General features: G+C 39.6%; 3 protein-coding genes across 3 annotated transcripts in view; 1 reads left to right on the top strand and 2 right to left on the bottom strand.

Moving 5' to 3' along the window:
- Positions 1–15,965, bottom strand: part of LOC134747035 (endoplasmic reticulum-Golgi intermediate compartment protein 2) — a 250,842-nt gene extending 234,877 nt beyond the window's left edge. The window contains exon 1 of the mRNA XM_063681591.1: positions 15,783–15,965. The gene's annotated coding sequence lies outside the window, so the exon portion shown is untranslated. The remainder of the gene's footprint in view (positions 1–15,782) is intronic.
- LOC134747048 (cytokine-like nuclear factor N-PAC) overlaps positions 1–17,286 on the bottom strand; it is a 75,309-nt gene that overhangs the window by 34,782 nt on the left and 23,241 nt on the right. The window lies entirely within an intron of this gene.
- LOC134747022 (leucine-rich repeat and immunoglobulin-like domain-containing nogo receptor-interacting protein 2) lies at positions 9,612–16,005 on the top strand. Its single transcript, XM_063681571.1, has 5 exons — positions 9,612–9,890; positions 10,879–12,567; positions 13,720–13,867; positions 14,583–14,723; positions 14,828–16,005. The coding sequence occupies exons 2-5, from the start codon at positions 10,910–10,912 to the stop codon at positions 15,497–15,499; spliced, it is 2,619 nt and encodes an 872-aa protein (XP_063537641.1). The 5' UTR covers positions 9,612–9,890; positions 10,879–10,909; the 3' UTR covers positions 15,500–16,005.

The raw sequence follows: 17,286 nt of genomic DNA, 5'->3' as shown, positions 1-17,286 counted from the left end.
AACAGTTATAGCAACTACTATTACTATGTAGCAACTAATATCACTAACACTACTTTACATTTAAATGTTTGAGCTCAGAATAAAATTTCACTTCCATTCGGGATAAAATAGATGGTAAGTACTAAAGTTTTAACCGATCCCTCGTATTCCTTTTCCAAACATATGCTGCATATACAACTAAATTATCTTTTAATGTGACGCCATCTACAACGACGGGTGGTCTAATCACAATATTGTACAGATATACAGATTTTTATTGGTAAAAATAAAATACATTTTACAAGTCATTCAAATTCTTAAGAATAAAATAAAAATAAAATTAATATTCACAATAATAAGTTGATAATTTGGAAGAAGTTACGACATGGGATCAATGATCATTTCGCATAGACAGCATGAATTCGTCGATCGAGTAGTAAGCCTTCTCTACAAGTAACGATTTTAGCTTATTGTTAAATACACCGTTACAGCGTTGTGTTGTACAGCTATGATCGCGTTTAAGACGCGTTTGTGACTTTGTGGCGTGGTCTCTCGAGAACCTTTAACCGGCCTTTACCGTACGGATTAACTGTCTTTATTATTAACTCGTCTACCTGAGCCAAGAAGCCTAGCGAATGCAGGGCAAGGCTAGCCGTTTCACAACGAGCACGTTTTGGGTGGTCGATGCAGTCTCTCCGCGATGCTCTAACAAGGTGATAATCTACGAGTGCGAGAGAGATGCGAGGTGTATTGTTAACGGGCTGTTATTTAACAAGACTTCAACTTTAGCTAAAAAAGGACCAGGGTTAGGGGATCTTCGTATTTGATGCAGATTCTCCAATGTGGAAATTGGCCCACAAAGTCAAAGTCAACTCCGTAGCCACTTCGTAATGCCCGTAAAGCCAGTCTTTACGAAGTATAAATCAATGTTTTTAAAGTTCTTTAAAATAGATTTCGGTTACTATTTGCAATAAACTTTCTTTAGTGTCTTGCTTTCGTAACAAAAATTCAGAGTTTCAAACTTTTAATGAGAATGAACGGTGGAAAATCAGAGACATAAAATGCGTCTGGGATTTACGATTCTAAGGGGCCTTTAAGGGGCCCACTGACTATCAGTCCGCCGGACGATATCGGCCTGTCAGTTGTTTGGAAATGTCAAATTTTTGTTCTAACTGACAGGCCGATATCGTCCGGCGGACTGATAGTCAGTGGGCCTCTTAATTAATACTTTAATAAACAATTTAAAATACTAAGGCCATAATGCATCGTTTGTTCACCCCATCAACTTCGGTCGAAACTCAAATCACTTGCCAAATCTAAGTGTATTTTTGTATATCCCTGATTGCCCCAATTTATCCGATCGATCTGTTGTACAAAATTTGAACAAAGGAGGACGATTGGATAGTAAGTTGGCTAATCACAATCAGTTTGAGTAGTACCTGGAACATAACAGGGCTTAAGAAGGGACATGTAGTCACACATTGGCGCTCCCACAATTATTATTGACTGTCATTGTACATGGTGACACGGTACAAAGAGGCATAGAAATCAATCTCCATACAAACGCTCTCATTTTAAACCGACTAGCTAGATTGCTCTGAAACTATAGGATAAGGTATATCTATGCCTGTAATTAGTTTGTGTAGTTTCAGATACCATATTAGTTAAAAAACAACAGCAAATTTAAGTTTTTCATACAAAACTTGTTTTTGGAGAAGTTAGAAATTGTATATCCGCCTCTTTTTTGTACAGTCGCCTCGGCCTACAGTGACATTACTAGCTATATCATATAGGTATGACAACATGCCAGTAATATAGTCTCAGAAGCGGGTCTAATCGTGATATCCATCATCCGCCGGTATTAACTAATACGTGGAGCCTAATACGTACCGATCACAATGCCTTGTAATCGGGGATATCATCAATCAAGCGTCCCCCACAACAGAAGGCCGTATCGCGTTGAGCCCTAAGGTTTCCTCTTGCAGAATGTACAGTACCAGCAATAGGTGATCTAAAATATCTTTTTCTTTTTTCTTTTTTATTTCATACATGGAAAACCAACAGCTATAAACATTTTTAAAGCTACAATAGAATTACAGAGCCAATTACAGGTTCTCACTTATAAAAATTAAAAATACAAAAATCAAATATAACTAAAATTCAGTTCAACACACAAGTACCGACAGCACAAGCCAAGGTTAGTGTGTACTGCCAGCTGCAAAACCGCATAGACACAACAGGAATGGAATTCATTCAGAAAGTAACCATGCACTTCAACCGCTGACTGCACAAAACTTTAAAGATTAAACAAAAAAAAAAAAAAAAAAACAAAAAGCAAATACACCTATAAAGGACAACTTTAGTAAGCCGAGCCCGAACCTGCGCTAGAAGTATCACCCATATAAAATGCAATTAATTTCTTTCTTATTACAGATATGCTATCATTGAATATATCGAAGTCTAAATTAAGCAAAACTTTATTTAAAGTCTTGCCTGCCCTGCACAAAAAACTGTTTTTTCTATATTTAGTGGAAGCCTCGTTAGTACTAATGGGACGTAAGTGCCTTAACCTTCTCGATGGAACAGTGAAAGAGATTTTACTAAGTAAACTAGGACAATCAACATGGCTTTTAATAATGTTTATTAAATACAAAATATCCGCAATTTCCCGGCGTTTAACAAGTGGGATTAAGTGATGTTTTTTACACAGCCTAAAATAATTAGCAGAATTATAATTTACATGCATTTTAAAGCAGAGGAATTTTATGAATTTAGTTTGTAATCGCTCAATCCTATCAACATAAATTTGATATTGAGGATTCCAAATCTGAGATGCATATTCCAGCTTGCTCCTTACATAAGCACAATACAGGATTTTAAGGGTCTTAGGACGAGTAAAACAAGCTGAACTACGCATTATAAACCCAAGTGACTTAGCTGCTTTACCCACTATACTGTCAATATGGTCATTGAAAATAAGCTTGGAGTCATGAATAACACCTAAATCCCTCATGCTCTCTACTTGCTGTAGAATGTCACCTTTTAACGAATATGAAGCAGGAATTATGTCACGTTTACGAGAAAAAGTTACAGTGAAACATTTGGAGGGGTTTAAATCTAGCTTGTTTCTTATACAATAGCTATCTAGCCGGCTTAGATCGGATTGCAATGCATATGTATCGGCAAGCGTATCAATTTTAGCAAAAATTTTCATATCATCAGCAAAACTAAGTAATTTTGAAAACTGGAAACAGGTACTAATGTCATTTATAAATATGTTAAATAGAAGTGGGCCTAATAAAGAGCCTTGGGGCACTCCGCTTGGTATAGCTACCCAGCTTGACATATAATTATTGATCACCACCGACTGGCATCGATTTTTTATATAAGATATGAACCATCTTAAAAGATCACCCCTTATACCAATTAAGTAAAGCTTATATATTAGAATATCATGATCAATTCGATCAAAAGCTTTACTATAATCAGTATAGATTACATCCACTTGACGGCCATTGTCCATTGCCTCTGAGACAAAGTCATTAAGTAAAGCAAGATTAGACACAGTTGACCTACGTTGGACAAACCCGTGTTGAGAGTTATCTATGGAATTTTTGAGTACAGATGAAACCTGTATGTGGACTATTTTTTCTAATAATTTAGCTATAATACACAATTTGGAAATGGGCCTATAATTAGTCACATCCGTTTTAGGACCTTTATAACAGGAGTAATAAAAGCCGATTTCCAGATCGCGGGAACGGTACATTCGGCAAACGAACGGCGGAACAATAAGGAAACAGGTTTGGTTAGGGTTTTAGCACAGTTAATATAATACAAGGCTGGCACTTGATCGGGACCCGCTGACTTACTTGGATCGAGGCTCAGTAAGAGTATAGTAACCAAATCATTATCAACCGAAATACTAGCTATATCACCAATAGAATCAGCACATACATGGAGAGTACCACTATTCGAAGAGTTATGCGATTCAGGATCCAAAAAACTTGTTTTAAAGTAATCAGAAAACGCATTGCAAATGTCAACCCCTGAGTTCACAGTAGTATCACCATAACGTACACTACTAGGAATGCCAAAAGATTTAGATCGAGATTTTATAAAAGACCAGAATTGCTTAGGATTTTTACTAATATTATTTTCAACCGTTATAGTGTAATTTATGAAACATTGCCTTTCCATACGTTTAACTCTGTCCCTCTGATACTCAAAAGCAAGCAAATCGCACTTATTACCATATAGTTTATATCTGCGACGATATTTGTGTTTTTCTTTAATAGCCTTCTTAAGCGAGGATGAGTACCATGCTGGGTATGAACTTACGGAATATCGAAACACTAACGGCCTAACCTAACCTAAGTAACCTAACTTAACACTGACCCTATTAATAAGACTCCTCTGTCCGTCTATCTGTCACCAGGCTGTATCTCATGAACCGTGATAGCTAGACAGTTGAAATTTTCACAGATGATGTATTTCTGTTGCCGCTATATTGGTGACGCTATACAGACAGACAGACAGTGGAGTCTTAGTAATAGGGTCCCGTTTTTACCCTTTGGGTACGGAACCCTAAAAAGTACGGAAAGCTCGGTGGGCGAGTCCGACTCGCACTTGTCCGGTTTTAGGATTCCGATTATATAGTCTGGCAAGCCCAATTTGTCAGTAAATAAGAACAAAACAAAACTACAGGTGCTACGCTTCTTAACGTAAGAGTGACAGACAGTATAAAATTCTCTCTGTAATCTGTATATGTTTGAAATTAAACAGTCTCTGGCCAAACTATATTTATTTAGACGGTGAGTGGTGACAGTGTTGTATATGTGGATTTAGTGGATTACCTCGGTAATTGGCCTCGTGTAAACACTGTATCAAGTTGATGAACTTGGTTTGAAAGTTCTTGTTGGTAGACCTACTTGAATAAGGAATTGACCTAGAGGACCTAGTCACCATTCACGTCATTCTGTCAAGGGTGAAGGTAGGATTCAAACATAACTGCCAAACGATCTCGCAGGACTATGAGTCAAGGAGACAATAGCACATAATAAATAATAGTATTATCATACAGAACGGCCACGCACCGCCCCGCCCCGACTCGAATTACCTCGCCCCGCGACAGAAATCTGGCGAACTTCTGGCGTGCTCTCAGTACTATTTTTAAGCAACTTACTCACACTATGACGCATGTTTAATTTCAGTACCATTTCGTACCTTCTCACAGTGACAATAGCACATAATAAGTAATAGTATTATCATACAGAACGGCCACGCAACGCCCCGCCCCGACTCGAATTACCTCGCCCCGCGACAGAAATCTGGCGGACTTCTGGCGTGCTCTCAGTACTATTTTTAAGCAACTTACTCACACTATGACGCATGACGCGTGTACAGACGTGCCGTTCACACATAGAAACGCAAGTGATTTTTGATGTATGGCGTGTCCGCCCTGTGACAATAGTATGAGGTCCCTAGCTACTTTCATATTGATTGACAGTGTGACAAGTACCTAACCTAATGGTACCTATTTTAATGAAACGGCCTTGGTCAACATAGTAAACAACATCCCTGAACATCAAGGCCCCCTTTGACATACATTAGTGTCGAGTAATGGCCATATTAAGTGAAACTTTTAGGCCTTGTCATCGAGAAAGCCTGTGTGCCTACATGTTAGTCGTCAACTATGTTAGGATACAATATAAACATCTTCACGCCCGGGTAATAAAAACAAATAATACCTAACGCGGAACATCGATGCGAATCCGCAAGCCGCTCCGGTGTGTGAACGAGACACGGCTATTGCAAGTATAGAGAAATGTCCCGCTCGTACAGTCGCGCCATCAGATATATCAGAGCGGCCGAAGCACTCAAAAATATCTGAAAACGCACTATAACGCGTTTGATAATTTGGAATAAATTGGATTTCATAATAATAATGTAAAAATTTGTAATTGTAAAAATATTAATATTGGGATAATTTTATGATAAATTATAATTTAATATAATTTAAGCTGGTGAATAATGTATAGCTGTTAAAATATAATTTAGACTAAGTATTATTCAAGTAACTATGTTGCTATGCCCTAACGGGTGCATGTTGTAACCTAAGATATAAATAAGACCTAATGTAAACACATGTATGCAATAAATGATATGACTATGACTATGACAATAGAGGCGTGTTCAGATATTTGTGAGCACATTGACCGCTCCGATATATCTGATGGCGACTGTACCAATATGAAGACCGCTAAATGCGATATGATGTGCGTCAGAAGCTTTTTACTAGGTACGTTTAGGGACATTTTTTGCTCAAGTAAATGTCACGTCCTCAGGCTTGTCGCCTTTATGGACGCCAGCCTGTTGAGTAGATTACGTAATACAATCCTACCGCGAAAACTACAATTTTATCCCTCACTAAATGATGTATTAAAAATTGTAAAAAAAACGTTTCACGTGGGGGTATGTTCCCTAACATGAGTATCCACTTTTCCATACAACTAGTATGGCGATGTGGGTCGGTAGGGTCAAGGCGGAAACAGTGGCTCAGTCGCCCAAATACTGCCTCTCTCGTGTTTGAGGATCCTAACGACAGATTGCCGGTGAAGTCGCAGTTGAAGTCACTTATCGCACGAAAATCAGAGAATTCCATATCGAACTATTGATTTAGCTCGAGATTAATGAATACAAATAATACAATAAATGTAGCTAATTTAATTATATGAATGGCCGCGCCCGTTCGTGGATTGTCGCGCGATAACGACTATCGGCCCGATAACGCAGAATGTGCGACTTGTTGTGCTTGTGTTGTTAATAATAAATAAAATATCAAAATATTATGTATTTGAAGACAGCTGTGAACAATTGTAAATGAGGAAACTGATTCTGATCGGATAATGTTCTTAAAAGCATTTCAAGTATTTCATCACGACTCTTGTTTAACGGTTAATAGTAACGGTAATTAGTTTTACAAGGGAGCAAAGTTGTTGTTTAACCGCTCGTGCTAATATTGACACCCGAGCAAGCGAAAGATTGCAAAATTGAACCACGAGCGTAACGAGTGGTTCGTAAAATGAAATCTTGAGCGTTGCGAGGGTTTCAAGGCACGAGGGTTAAACAAATTTTGGCATCGAGTGAAACAACGTTTTTCACCACACCAACGCGATGAAAATACTAACTGTAAAATATCAAACAGAACCAAACGAAATCAAATCCAAATAAACGTATTTTATTTTAATACTTTATTGCAACTATGGTATTCATCAATACACAATTGTTATAAATAAAGTTACAGTATCTCATGGACCCTGATTAGGACATACAGTGGCGTAGCTAGGGGGGGGGGGCAAGTGCCCCGGGAGCCATCCGAGAGGGGGCGCCAAAATGGGCAAAAGGCAGCGGCAGGGAATCTTTTGTCAGTCTTCAGGGGGAGCAAATTTGGTGACTGCCCCGGGCGCCATATCCTCTAGCTACGCCCCTGAGGACATAGCAAATTACATATTTTAGTAACTGTATGAAAAATATATTTATTTTGCACACAAAGATGGGAATTTGCAGATGGAGTATACATGAGGTCCAGGTTGCGCGCATACAGCGGTACATTTATAACAGTATGAACAGGGGTCCCCAAACTAGGCATAGCCTGTATCTTGGGCGACCAGTTAGTGAATTAAAAACTAGATTGAAAAAATAAAGTATGTCTAATGGTGAAGATAGGTGCTAATGCCAATAACCTTAGCTACTAGGGATTTACGTTGGTCAGTCTGTCAGTCAAGTCTCTTAAGGCTAAGTGTCTATACCTATAGGTTAAGTGTCTAACTATGTAACATAGAGTACCACTTCATATGGACAGAAATTGAGGCTTATGGCCGCGATATTTAAAGCATGTATTTTACAATATTAAACAAAATCTTAAATTTAAATCTACAATTTGTTATTTAAATTGTTGTGGCTACATTTCAAACATCATCGTTCATAAAATCTGATACTGCATAACATTTCTCCAGTAAGAATGATTTTAAAGAGTTTATAAAAAGATTTGGTTTCTCAATTGTTTTTAAAGAGATAGGTATTTTATTATAAATTTTGATTACTCTGTAATAGGGACCTTTCTGATAGATGTCAAGGACAGATTACGGAAGAATTAGATTATATTTACGTCGTTCGCTCTTATTATATTTGAATAAATAGTCTCCCAGGTACTAAACGGATTATGTAAGTAACACATAATCCGTTTGACAGCTACGATACGACAGACAGACAGACATTGGCATCAAACTTATAACACTCTTCTTTTTGCGTGGGGGTTTAAAAAGGAGGAGGTTCTAACAATCACTGTGTCCGTTTAATGGTTTCCAAACGTTTTACTCGTTCATTATTAAAGTTAAGTGTTTGTGTTAAGAAAACGTGATAATGTAATTAATACGACACGACACGAGCGTTGCATTACATTAGATACGGCTCATATCACGTATCAGTTGAGGAGTGTCTTTTCAAATAGGCTTATTTCGCAATGAAAACTATACAAAAAAACCGGGCGAGTGCGAGTCGGACTCGCGCACGAAGAGTTCCGTACCATTACGCAAAAAACGGCAAATAAACACGTTTGTTGTATGGGAGCCAAACTTAAATATTTATTTTATTCCGTTTTTAGTATTTGTTGTTACAGCGGCAACATAAATACATCTGTGAAAATTTCAACTGTCTAGCTATCATGGTTCATGAGATACAGCCTGGTGACAGACGGACGGACAGACAGACAGCGGAGTCTTAGTAATAGGGTCCCGTTTTCACCGTTTGGGTACGGAACCCTAATTATAAGCCCTTTTGAAAAGACATTCCTCAGTTGCGCTTTGAGCTTCTAGATAAAGTCTCTACACATTTGTTAAGTAGGTACCTACATTAGTAGGATGCAACCGCTTTAGGAATTAACGTGATTAATTCAAGGCTAGTTACTAACGTAATATTAATTACCGCTAATGTTTTATTGTGAAACTGGCTGTCGCTTTCTGATTCGTCGAGATAAAGAGTGACAGGACGAAAGGTATTTGATTTTAAATAAAAAAAATACTAAGTAGGAAGTGTAGGAACCTACGTCGGTAGAACGATGACTTGCAAACAAATACGACTTTTTCAAGCCGCAAGCGGTTTTTCTTTTTACATCTATTTGGTATCTTTAGTAGATATTTGAGGAGTTTCGATAAGTTTTATTTCATATTTTTATGAGTGGCACATCGTAAAAATACGAATAAATTCTTAACAGCGGCAGTAAAAGTAACGTAAGTTTTTTTTTAAATCGGTATGTTAACTAAAGGCTACCTATTTAAAACTTCACGATTCAATTCATATGCTGCATGTCACAATAAAAAAACTAGCACACATTACATTATTTGATGCATCGCCCCGCCGATCCAAGAAAATTCTAAGTGCAAGAATGAACGGCGTTGGACTGGTTGGACATTACGGCGCGCTTCCGAAAGCACTTTCGCCTACACTCGGGCCGCGTCGGCCATCTTCGCTCCCCACAGCTGACTGGGCCAATGTCAGAGCGAGCGCGCGATAGTGGCGCCGCGCGCGCGAGACAAGGACCGCGCGCCGCGCAACTCCCGACGCCGCCATTAATTTCTTTCTAGTGCCCGCAGCCGTCCTAGTGACAGCGTACTTCAATATCGCGAGAGCTAAAATTCGTTTCACTTGTGAAATTTATATATTAAATAGTATGCAACTGTTATAAAAGTGTTGTGAGCAAATAATTAGTGTGAATTTACAATGATTACGCGAGTGTTGAATGCGTAAATGCGATTCGTTCGCAGTGAAGTATGTCTGGTTTAACAGTGTTCGTTGTCAATACAAAATAAAGAGGATTATGCAAGTTGGAGTAAAATGTGGACGGTTTTTAGGTAAATGTTGTTTTATATACACATTTCTATAGCTAAGGTACACATATTCAGTGATATTTGCGTGCTAGGGGGTAGGAATGTTCTGGTAGAAAGGTGAGCAAGTGAGCGAAGCTGCGCCTATGGGCTGTCTTGTCGTTCCGAAACATGCAGTATGTACAGTAATGAATGACAAATACTTTGCCAACGGCAACGGCCTGCGTAATTAGTAATATCACAAAAGGTAGTTAATAATGTGTGATTATGTAGGTATATTGTATTTTTATAAGTAAGTATTGGTTCCCCGCAGCGGCGCGTAGGTAGGCACCTAGGATTTGGCATGAAAAATTGTAAAAATAGAAAACGACAAGTTATAATACCTTAGTCGAGTAGTAACTAAATTGGAATATAAAGACAAATGTTGCATAACATATTTAGTAATGATTTAACTTAAGGGGCTTATTATAAGAGCATTTCTAGGGTTCCGTACCCGAAGGGTAAAAACGGGACCCCATTACTAAGACTCCGCTGTCCGTCTGTCTGTCTGTCACCAGGCTGTATCTCATGAACCGTGATAGCTAGACAGTTGAAATTGTCATAGATGATGTATTTCTGTTACCGCTATAACAACAAATACTAAAAACAGAATAAAATAAATATTTAAGTGGGGCTCCCATACAACAAATGCGATTTTTTTGCCGTTTTTTGCGTAATGGTACGGAACCCTTCTTGCGCGAGTCCGACTCGCACTTGGCCGGTTTTTGCTACCTAGTTGTCTAAAAAATAAAGAAAATGATAAGATTGAGTCTAACATTGTTTTCCAATATCTAAACTGCTATATTTATCTTTAGGCAATTATTGTGAGCGTCAACTTTAGTTCAAACAAGAAAATTAACACTAATTAATAATGATAATGGACAAGTTGGAATGTATAAACTTGCACGTGTCACTAATCAGCGTAAATAAGCCTAATGAGACCACGTAATAAAGCAAACATTTTTTCTTGTTTCAGTAAATAAGACTATGCAGGTTGTAATAAAATAATGCAGCGCCTGCTTAAAATATTGGCGCTGGCAATAAGTTGCGCCGTGGGGGTCTTGGGCTGCCGCGGTGGGTGCTCGTGCTCGCCCGCGCGCCTGGCCTGCCGCGCCGCGCCGCTGCCTGACCACCGGCTAGGGCCCGAGGCGCTGCCCGCCCAACCCGACACCCTCCAGAACCTCTCCTGGACCGACTCGCAGCTCGAGAGCGTCAACGGCGAGATCTTCCATCGACTCAAACAGCTAGAGCAAATCGACTTGAGCGGAAACGAACTTAAAAGAACCGAGCATGGCCTCTTCACCGGTCTGACGCGGTTACGATACCTCAACATATCGAGGAACCGCCTCGAAGACATTCCGCGTTTCACGTTCGCGGATCTAGAAAGCCTGGAAGTGCTCGACGTGTCGAGGAATGAGCTCCACGTCATACCATACCAGGTGTTCGGGCCCTGCCATCGCCTGCAGTACCTCGACCTCTCCTACAATAAGCTAGCCACTTTCATAGATTTTTACTTTAGACCTAATCTTCAACTGAAATCACTGTTCCTAAACAATAATAGCCTAGTCAAAATTACATCTAACGCTCTAGTCGACCTCAAGGAATTAGAGACGCTGGATATCTCTAGCAACAAATTAGACTACTTCCCAAAATTCTTTTTCGATAGATTTGTAAACTTGAGAGGGCTCAATCTGAGTTACAACCACTTCCAAAACATATCACAAGATGCTTTTAAGAATTTGTGGAATCTGAAGTGGCTAAATATGGGCGGCAACAGGATGCGAATGCTGCCACCGAAGCTCTTCCGTAATAACGAACATCTGAGAACGCTCTACCTCGATCACACAGAAATATCGGTCATTGAGAATACAAACTTCGAAGGCTTAAGCGGACTACAGCGACTTTACATTAGAAATAACTATTATTTACGAGAAATAGAGCCATTCGTGTTTCAAGACACCGCGTCTTTGACACATCTGGATATAAGTTTCAATAGTTTAACAAATTTGCCGTTATCATTGAAGATATTAGATAAATTAGAAGATTTTAGAATAGGGGGTAATTTGTGGGCGTGCGATTGTCGGATGGCGTGGTTCGCGAACTGGGCGGACAAGAGGAAAGGGATCATCAAGTCGGACATGAGCTGTAGAAATACGTATAAGAATGAGATGTTGATTATACTGAATAATACAAACTGCAAGCCGCCGCAGCTAGTCTCCGCTTCACCGCTAATGCTGTACAGGCTGCAGACAGATGCGATGCTGGAATGCAAGTTCCACGGGAACCCGCCACCGTCTATAACCTGGGTGACTCCGACACAAGCAGTCTTCCATTGGAACCCGGAGCCGCAGATCCCCGACATATTCCACAAGCATGGAGTAGCACACGACCAGCACTACAAAACTATAGACAATACGAAATCTCGAGTGAGAATCCTCGACAACGGTTCCCTAGTGATAGGGGACATTCACAGAGAAGACAGTGGGATGTACCTCTGCTTCGCTTCGAACCCGTCTGCGAACGTGTCAGTGGAAGTGGTTTTAAACATAGATCCAGTGACGATGTATGAAATTAAAATCTATAGTTTGATGTGGGGTGCGTTTAGCGCGGCGGCGTTTTTGGCGATCACTCTACTGGTGCAGGCGCTGCGTTACATATTCCGCAGGTTAGTAATAAATGATTTTGATAAAGTTACTAGCTCTTGTAAATTATTAATTTAGTATTTTTTTACGTTTACTTTATGTTTGTTTATTTACTCGGGCAACCGCGGGACAACAGTATTTGCTCCGGCCGTCTGGGCTCGTACTTATTCAAATTTTAAATCACATGGCAAACAAACAAACGAAATCAACGATTTTATACATTTTCTATTAAGAAACTTCTTTGATTCATTTTTCATTTCTCCTGACTGTATTTTTGTTGTCCAATGGGAAAACCTGAACTTACACACAAACTAAAATATTAATGCATATGTATTACTCATAGCTCGCCACATCAATCTTAACATGGTGAGAATAGATAAATATCCATTTTCTACATCATATAATTTTACACGCTTTAAAATTAGAATGAATTATTTACTTATTTGGTCTCACATAAAAATAAAAAAAATGGCCAAACGCACCTTTGCATTTGACCATTTTTTTTTTAATTTTCGTTTTTTAACGACATTGACAAATATAAGCTATATATCAAGAAACTCATTGTAGAAAAAGATTAGTTATTTTATAACACAAATAGTAAATATACCTATATTCTTTATGGCTGTAAGGCTTTTGACAGTTATTGCTCAAAACGTTGTTATACAATCCATAAGATAAATGAAAGTTACACTCACGGATGATATTGTCAGACGAAGCGTTATTCAAACAAACACATTAATATGTAATTATGTACCATAAAATGTGCCTACTTTGCTCCCCACTGGGTAATTTTGTAATTTAATACATTAAAACTATATCACAACGTCATTTAAATAATACAGCATGAAAGTATTACAACATGATAGTATTACTCCTCCCATCTTAAGGGTCGACAATGCATTTACAACGCCTGTGTTGTTGGTGTCTATGGGCGGCGCGGCGGTAATCGCTTACTATCAGGCGATTCGTTCTGATCGTTCCTCCTCCTATATCATAAAAAAGCAGTGATGGTCATCTCAACATACCACAATATAACAAATTTAGAGAAAAGTAGGCAAACTTTACGGTACTGCAAAATGTTAGCATTGATCTAACAGCATTAAGCATATTTCCCTAATCGTCTTTCAGTTCCTACACATGTCCTTGGTGTTAACAAGTCATCTTCTCGATTGCAGGTTCCACCTGATGGAGACATGCTGCAGCTGCTGCACCTGCGTGCGCGCCGACGCGCCGCGGTCGCGGCAAATCTCCAACATGCTCGACAACATCGAGCAATACAAGCGGCAGCAGCTTGAGAAGTTACGAGAGAACTATGCGGTGCAGGTCAATATTTCACCCCTTATTTATAAATTTACAAGTCTCAATTCGTTAATTTGTGCTTTATACCTTTCTTACAACTACATAAGTCAAAATGAGAGATCTTTCGAGTAAATACTTGATCATCTGTATGTTCGCGAAAAACTCAAAAACTACCGTACGGATTTTTATGCAGTTTTCGCCTATCAATAGTGATTCTTGAGGAAGGTTTAGGTGTATAATTTGTTAAGATTTTGTGTAACCCGTGCGAAGCCGGGGCGGGTCGCTAGTAATAGCTATAATTAAAACGGGATATTTACACTATTTACCATGTATTACTTGTGCCCGATATCTCGGCACAGTTGCACATGTCATCGCAGATTAGTAGTTATGACCATGTTAGCTTGAAATCGTCCTCAACGTGTACTTAAATATCTTAAAGAACACCATTTATCTATTCAATGGAAGCAAGCGTCAAGTCATACACTCAGTCTTATTAACGTTCATGGTCCGTAGAGAACACTTATCGGTCTTACGAGGCGCGCATTTATCTATCCTGTCCTTGTAACAGGCTATAAATAAATGTACTTCATTTGGCCTTCTTAAGTACATCGCACCCTCTGAAGATTGTCTCTTTAATCAGGTCAAGAGTTCACTTTGTAAATTTGATAAAATCTTTAAATTACGAATTTCCCCGCTTAAATTTCGATAAACCATTAAACGTGACCGTTTTTATCAACAGGTGCATCGAATCAAAGAAAACTGCACGCAGCAGATGGATTGGATACAGAATAGTTATTCTTCACAAGCCACACATCTTCGCAATATAAGAGACATTGGCAGTAATCATCTTTCATCCATGAGGGATCAGTACCACGACCAGGTAAGAAATCTATCAGTGATCTTAATGACTTAGAAATATCCTGTGTAGAAGGAGGTGTATGTTTCATGGAATCGGATGGATGATTAGTTCGCGTTTGTGTGCAGGTGAAACGGGTGCGCGAATATTCGACCGGGCAGCTCAACTGGGTGCGCGAGAACTACGTGTTCCAACGCAACAAGATCCGCAAGTTCAGCGCGCACCAAGTCCTCCGGCTGCGGCAGAGCTACAAGTACCAGCAGCAGACGCTCAACAAAGTGCTCGAGAATCTTCCGTCGCTGTACTTCGATAATTGCCGATCCGGGTCCTGCGGGCGAAGCGAATCTACAGCGCTCGATCCCGACATGGAACACCTGGACATGTATTTGAAGACGAAGTTGGAGGCGCTCGCGAGACTGCCGCCGCTCGCGCCGGACTCGGAGAGCAAGATGTCCGTGTACTACACGCCGACGGAGCGGTCGCTGACGTCGCGGCGAGGCTCGCCCGAGCCCGACGTGCACATAAACATGATCGAGATGCCGCCACCGAGTTTCCTGGCGTCCTTGGAGCCGACGACGTCGCGCTGCGGGCTGCCGGTGCGGACTCGGGATTACGGCGGACAGACGCAGACGCACGCCATGCCGGCGAGCGAGCCGCTGCTGGGCGGGCAGCGAGCGGCGCGGCTGGCGACGAGCGCGAGCTCGCCGGAGCTGCGGGCGGCGGCGCACGTGCAGGCGCGCGTGCTGCTGGCGGTGGAGGCGGCGGGGGTGGGGAGGGGGGGCCGGGAGGGGCGCTTGTAGTACCGGCTGCTGGCGCGCCTGCTGCCGCCGCCGCCGCCGCCGCCGCGCCAGGACCGAGAGCTGCGGCCATGGCGCTAGCCGTCTCTACTCGAGGTGTCGCTAACGTGTTGTCGAGTACTTCTAAGTGAGCTGTGATAGACTAGATTTGAAATTAGCCTTCAAGTTTCTAGTGTAAATAAGTCTCCGTTTCTATTGTTTCCGTTTTGATGTATTTTAGAGGATTTAGTGCAATTTGTGCGGCGTGTTATTATGTTTGGCCGCTCCGGATTGCGTTCATATCGACTCTCGTGAGTGATAAAGTTAAAGCAATGATTATATTTTGTGACATTTCGTACAGAGTATGCAGTGAGTCTTACAGTGATATGCCAAATACTACGATCCAGCGATGATTCATATTATATAACGTTTCTTAATAGAAAATATACAAAATATTGTTGAACATTTTCTAAATATATAAACAAGAGTAAACGGCTAATCGTGAAGAATAAATCATATTTTTCAATGTATTTTTGTGGTTTTATTCGACGATAAACCTACCGAGATACGATGATTTTCTAAAATTAAATCTTCATTATATATTTAAAATAAATTTTCTGCAATGAAATTATTTTTCTGCAAAGGCAATACATAAATTTACCCCTCAATTTAAGATAGCTTTGCAATAATATAATTAAATGCATAGATTTAATTAGTCATTCGATACTTGCTGTAGGTATTTGACAGATTATTAGTAAGTATTATAAGGCGTTTCAATGGGTTTTGGGTTTATGCTAAATCAGCGTAAATAAAACGCGAAGTTAATAATAAAAATTTATTAGCACGATTAGTAAGATAAATAAGTATTCGGGCCATGCACATATTTAACATAAATAACAATATATTGGTAATGTTAATCCTCCGTAGCTGCAATTTAGTGAAACCTAACATAAAAAGTTAGATTAGTATCGCCAAATGCATATAGATAAAAGAAGATATGTACCTACAGTCGCTATGAGAATATGAGACATATCGGAGCGGCCAAGGTGCTCGCGAATATCTGAACACGCCTCTATTGTCAATTTGTACCTACTATTTTAGCAGTACTCGGTCACGATGCGTCGTGACGAGTGACGGCTAGTGAAGTATTTAGAAGAAATGTAGGTTATTTACATAGCTTAAAAGCAAAAACCTATTTTTATTAATAGGGTATTCCACAATTTTTTATTAATGGTATCAGTCGATCAGGTTTGTTTTGAGAATCAAATGTCTGTATGACCCATTGTCTTAAAGCAATACAAAAATCACAAATGATGGTCAAAGTCTGGCACCCGCACTTTACTGACGAAACGCTTCTAACAAATTGGCATTACATCGTGACGTCAGCATGTAACGTCGCTATTGCTTAGAAGCCGTGGAAAACAAGAAAATTGCGATTTTGTCGATGAAATATTGCGTTTTTAGATATTGTTGTAATACAATATATTTTTTTATAAAATGTACGGATTCGAATGGTACCATTATTTTTTTCCTATTTGGAAGTTATATTTTTTTTTGAAACAAGTATTTATTAATTATTTCCATAATTAAGCAATCACTCTTCTCACAGTTGACGAAGTCAAATCAATATTCCGAAATTTTCGAACTGACTGCCAAACTTTCATTACTTTTGAAATATTGTTCAATAATGAAAACGCGTTGTTCTTTCGTATAACCCGCCATTTTTACAAACCCTAAACATTCATCAACTGTTAAATATATTTTTTAGGGCCAGAACTAAAATGCAAAATTGGCGGCAAATTCAAATCTTG

The sequence above is a fragment of the Cydia strobilella genome, chromosome 14 (assembly GCF_947568885.1).
Source record: "Cydia strobilella chromosome 14, ilCydStro3.1, whole genome shotgun sequence".
NCBI classification, from domain to species: Eukaryota; Metazoa; Arthropoda; class Insecta; order Lepidoptera; family Tortricidae; genus Cydia; species Cydia strobilella.
This window is presented reverse-complemented; position numbering and strand designations above follow the sequence as displayed.

Bases quoted from the DNA above. Each gene is read 5' to 3' on its own strand.
- LOC134747022 (XM_063681571.1), top strand. From the start codon at position 10,910: ATGCAGCGCCTGCTTAAAATATTGGCGCTGGCAATAAGTTGCGCCGTG. The intron at 12,568-13,719 runs GTTAGTAATAAA...TCTCGATTGCAG, and splicing joins CTGCGTTACATATTCCGCAG to GTTCCACCTGATGGAGACAT. The intron at 14,724-14,827 runs GTAAGAAATCTA...GTTTGTGTGCAG, and splicing joins GGGATCAGTACCACGACCAG to GTGAAACGGGTGCGCGAATA.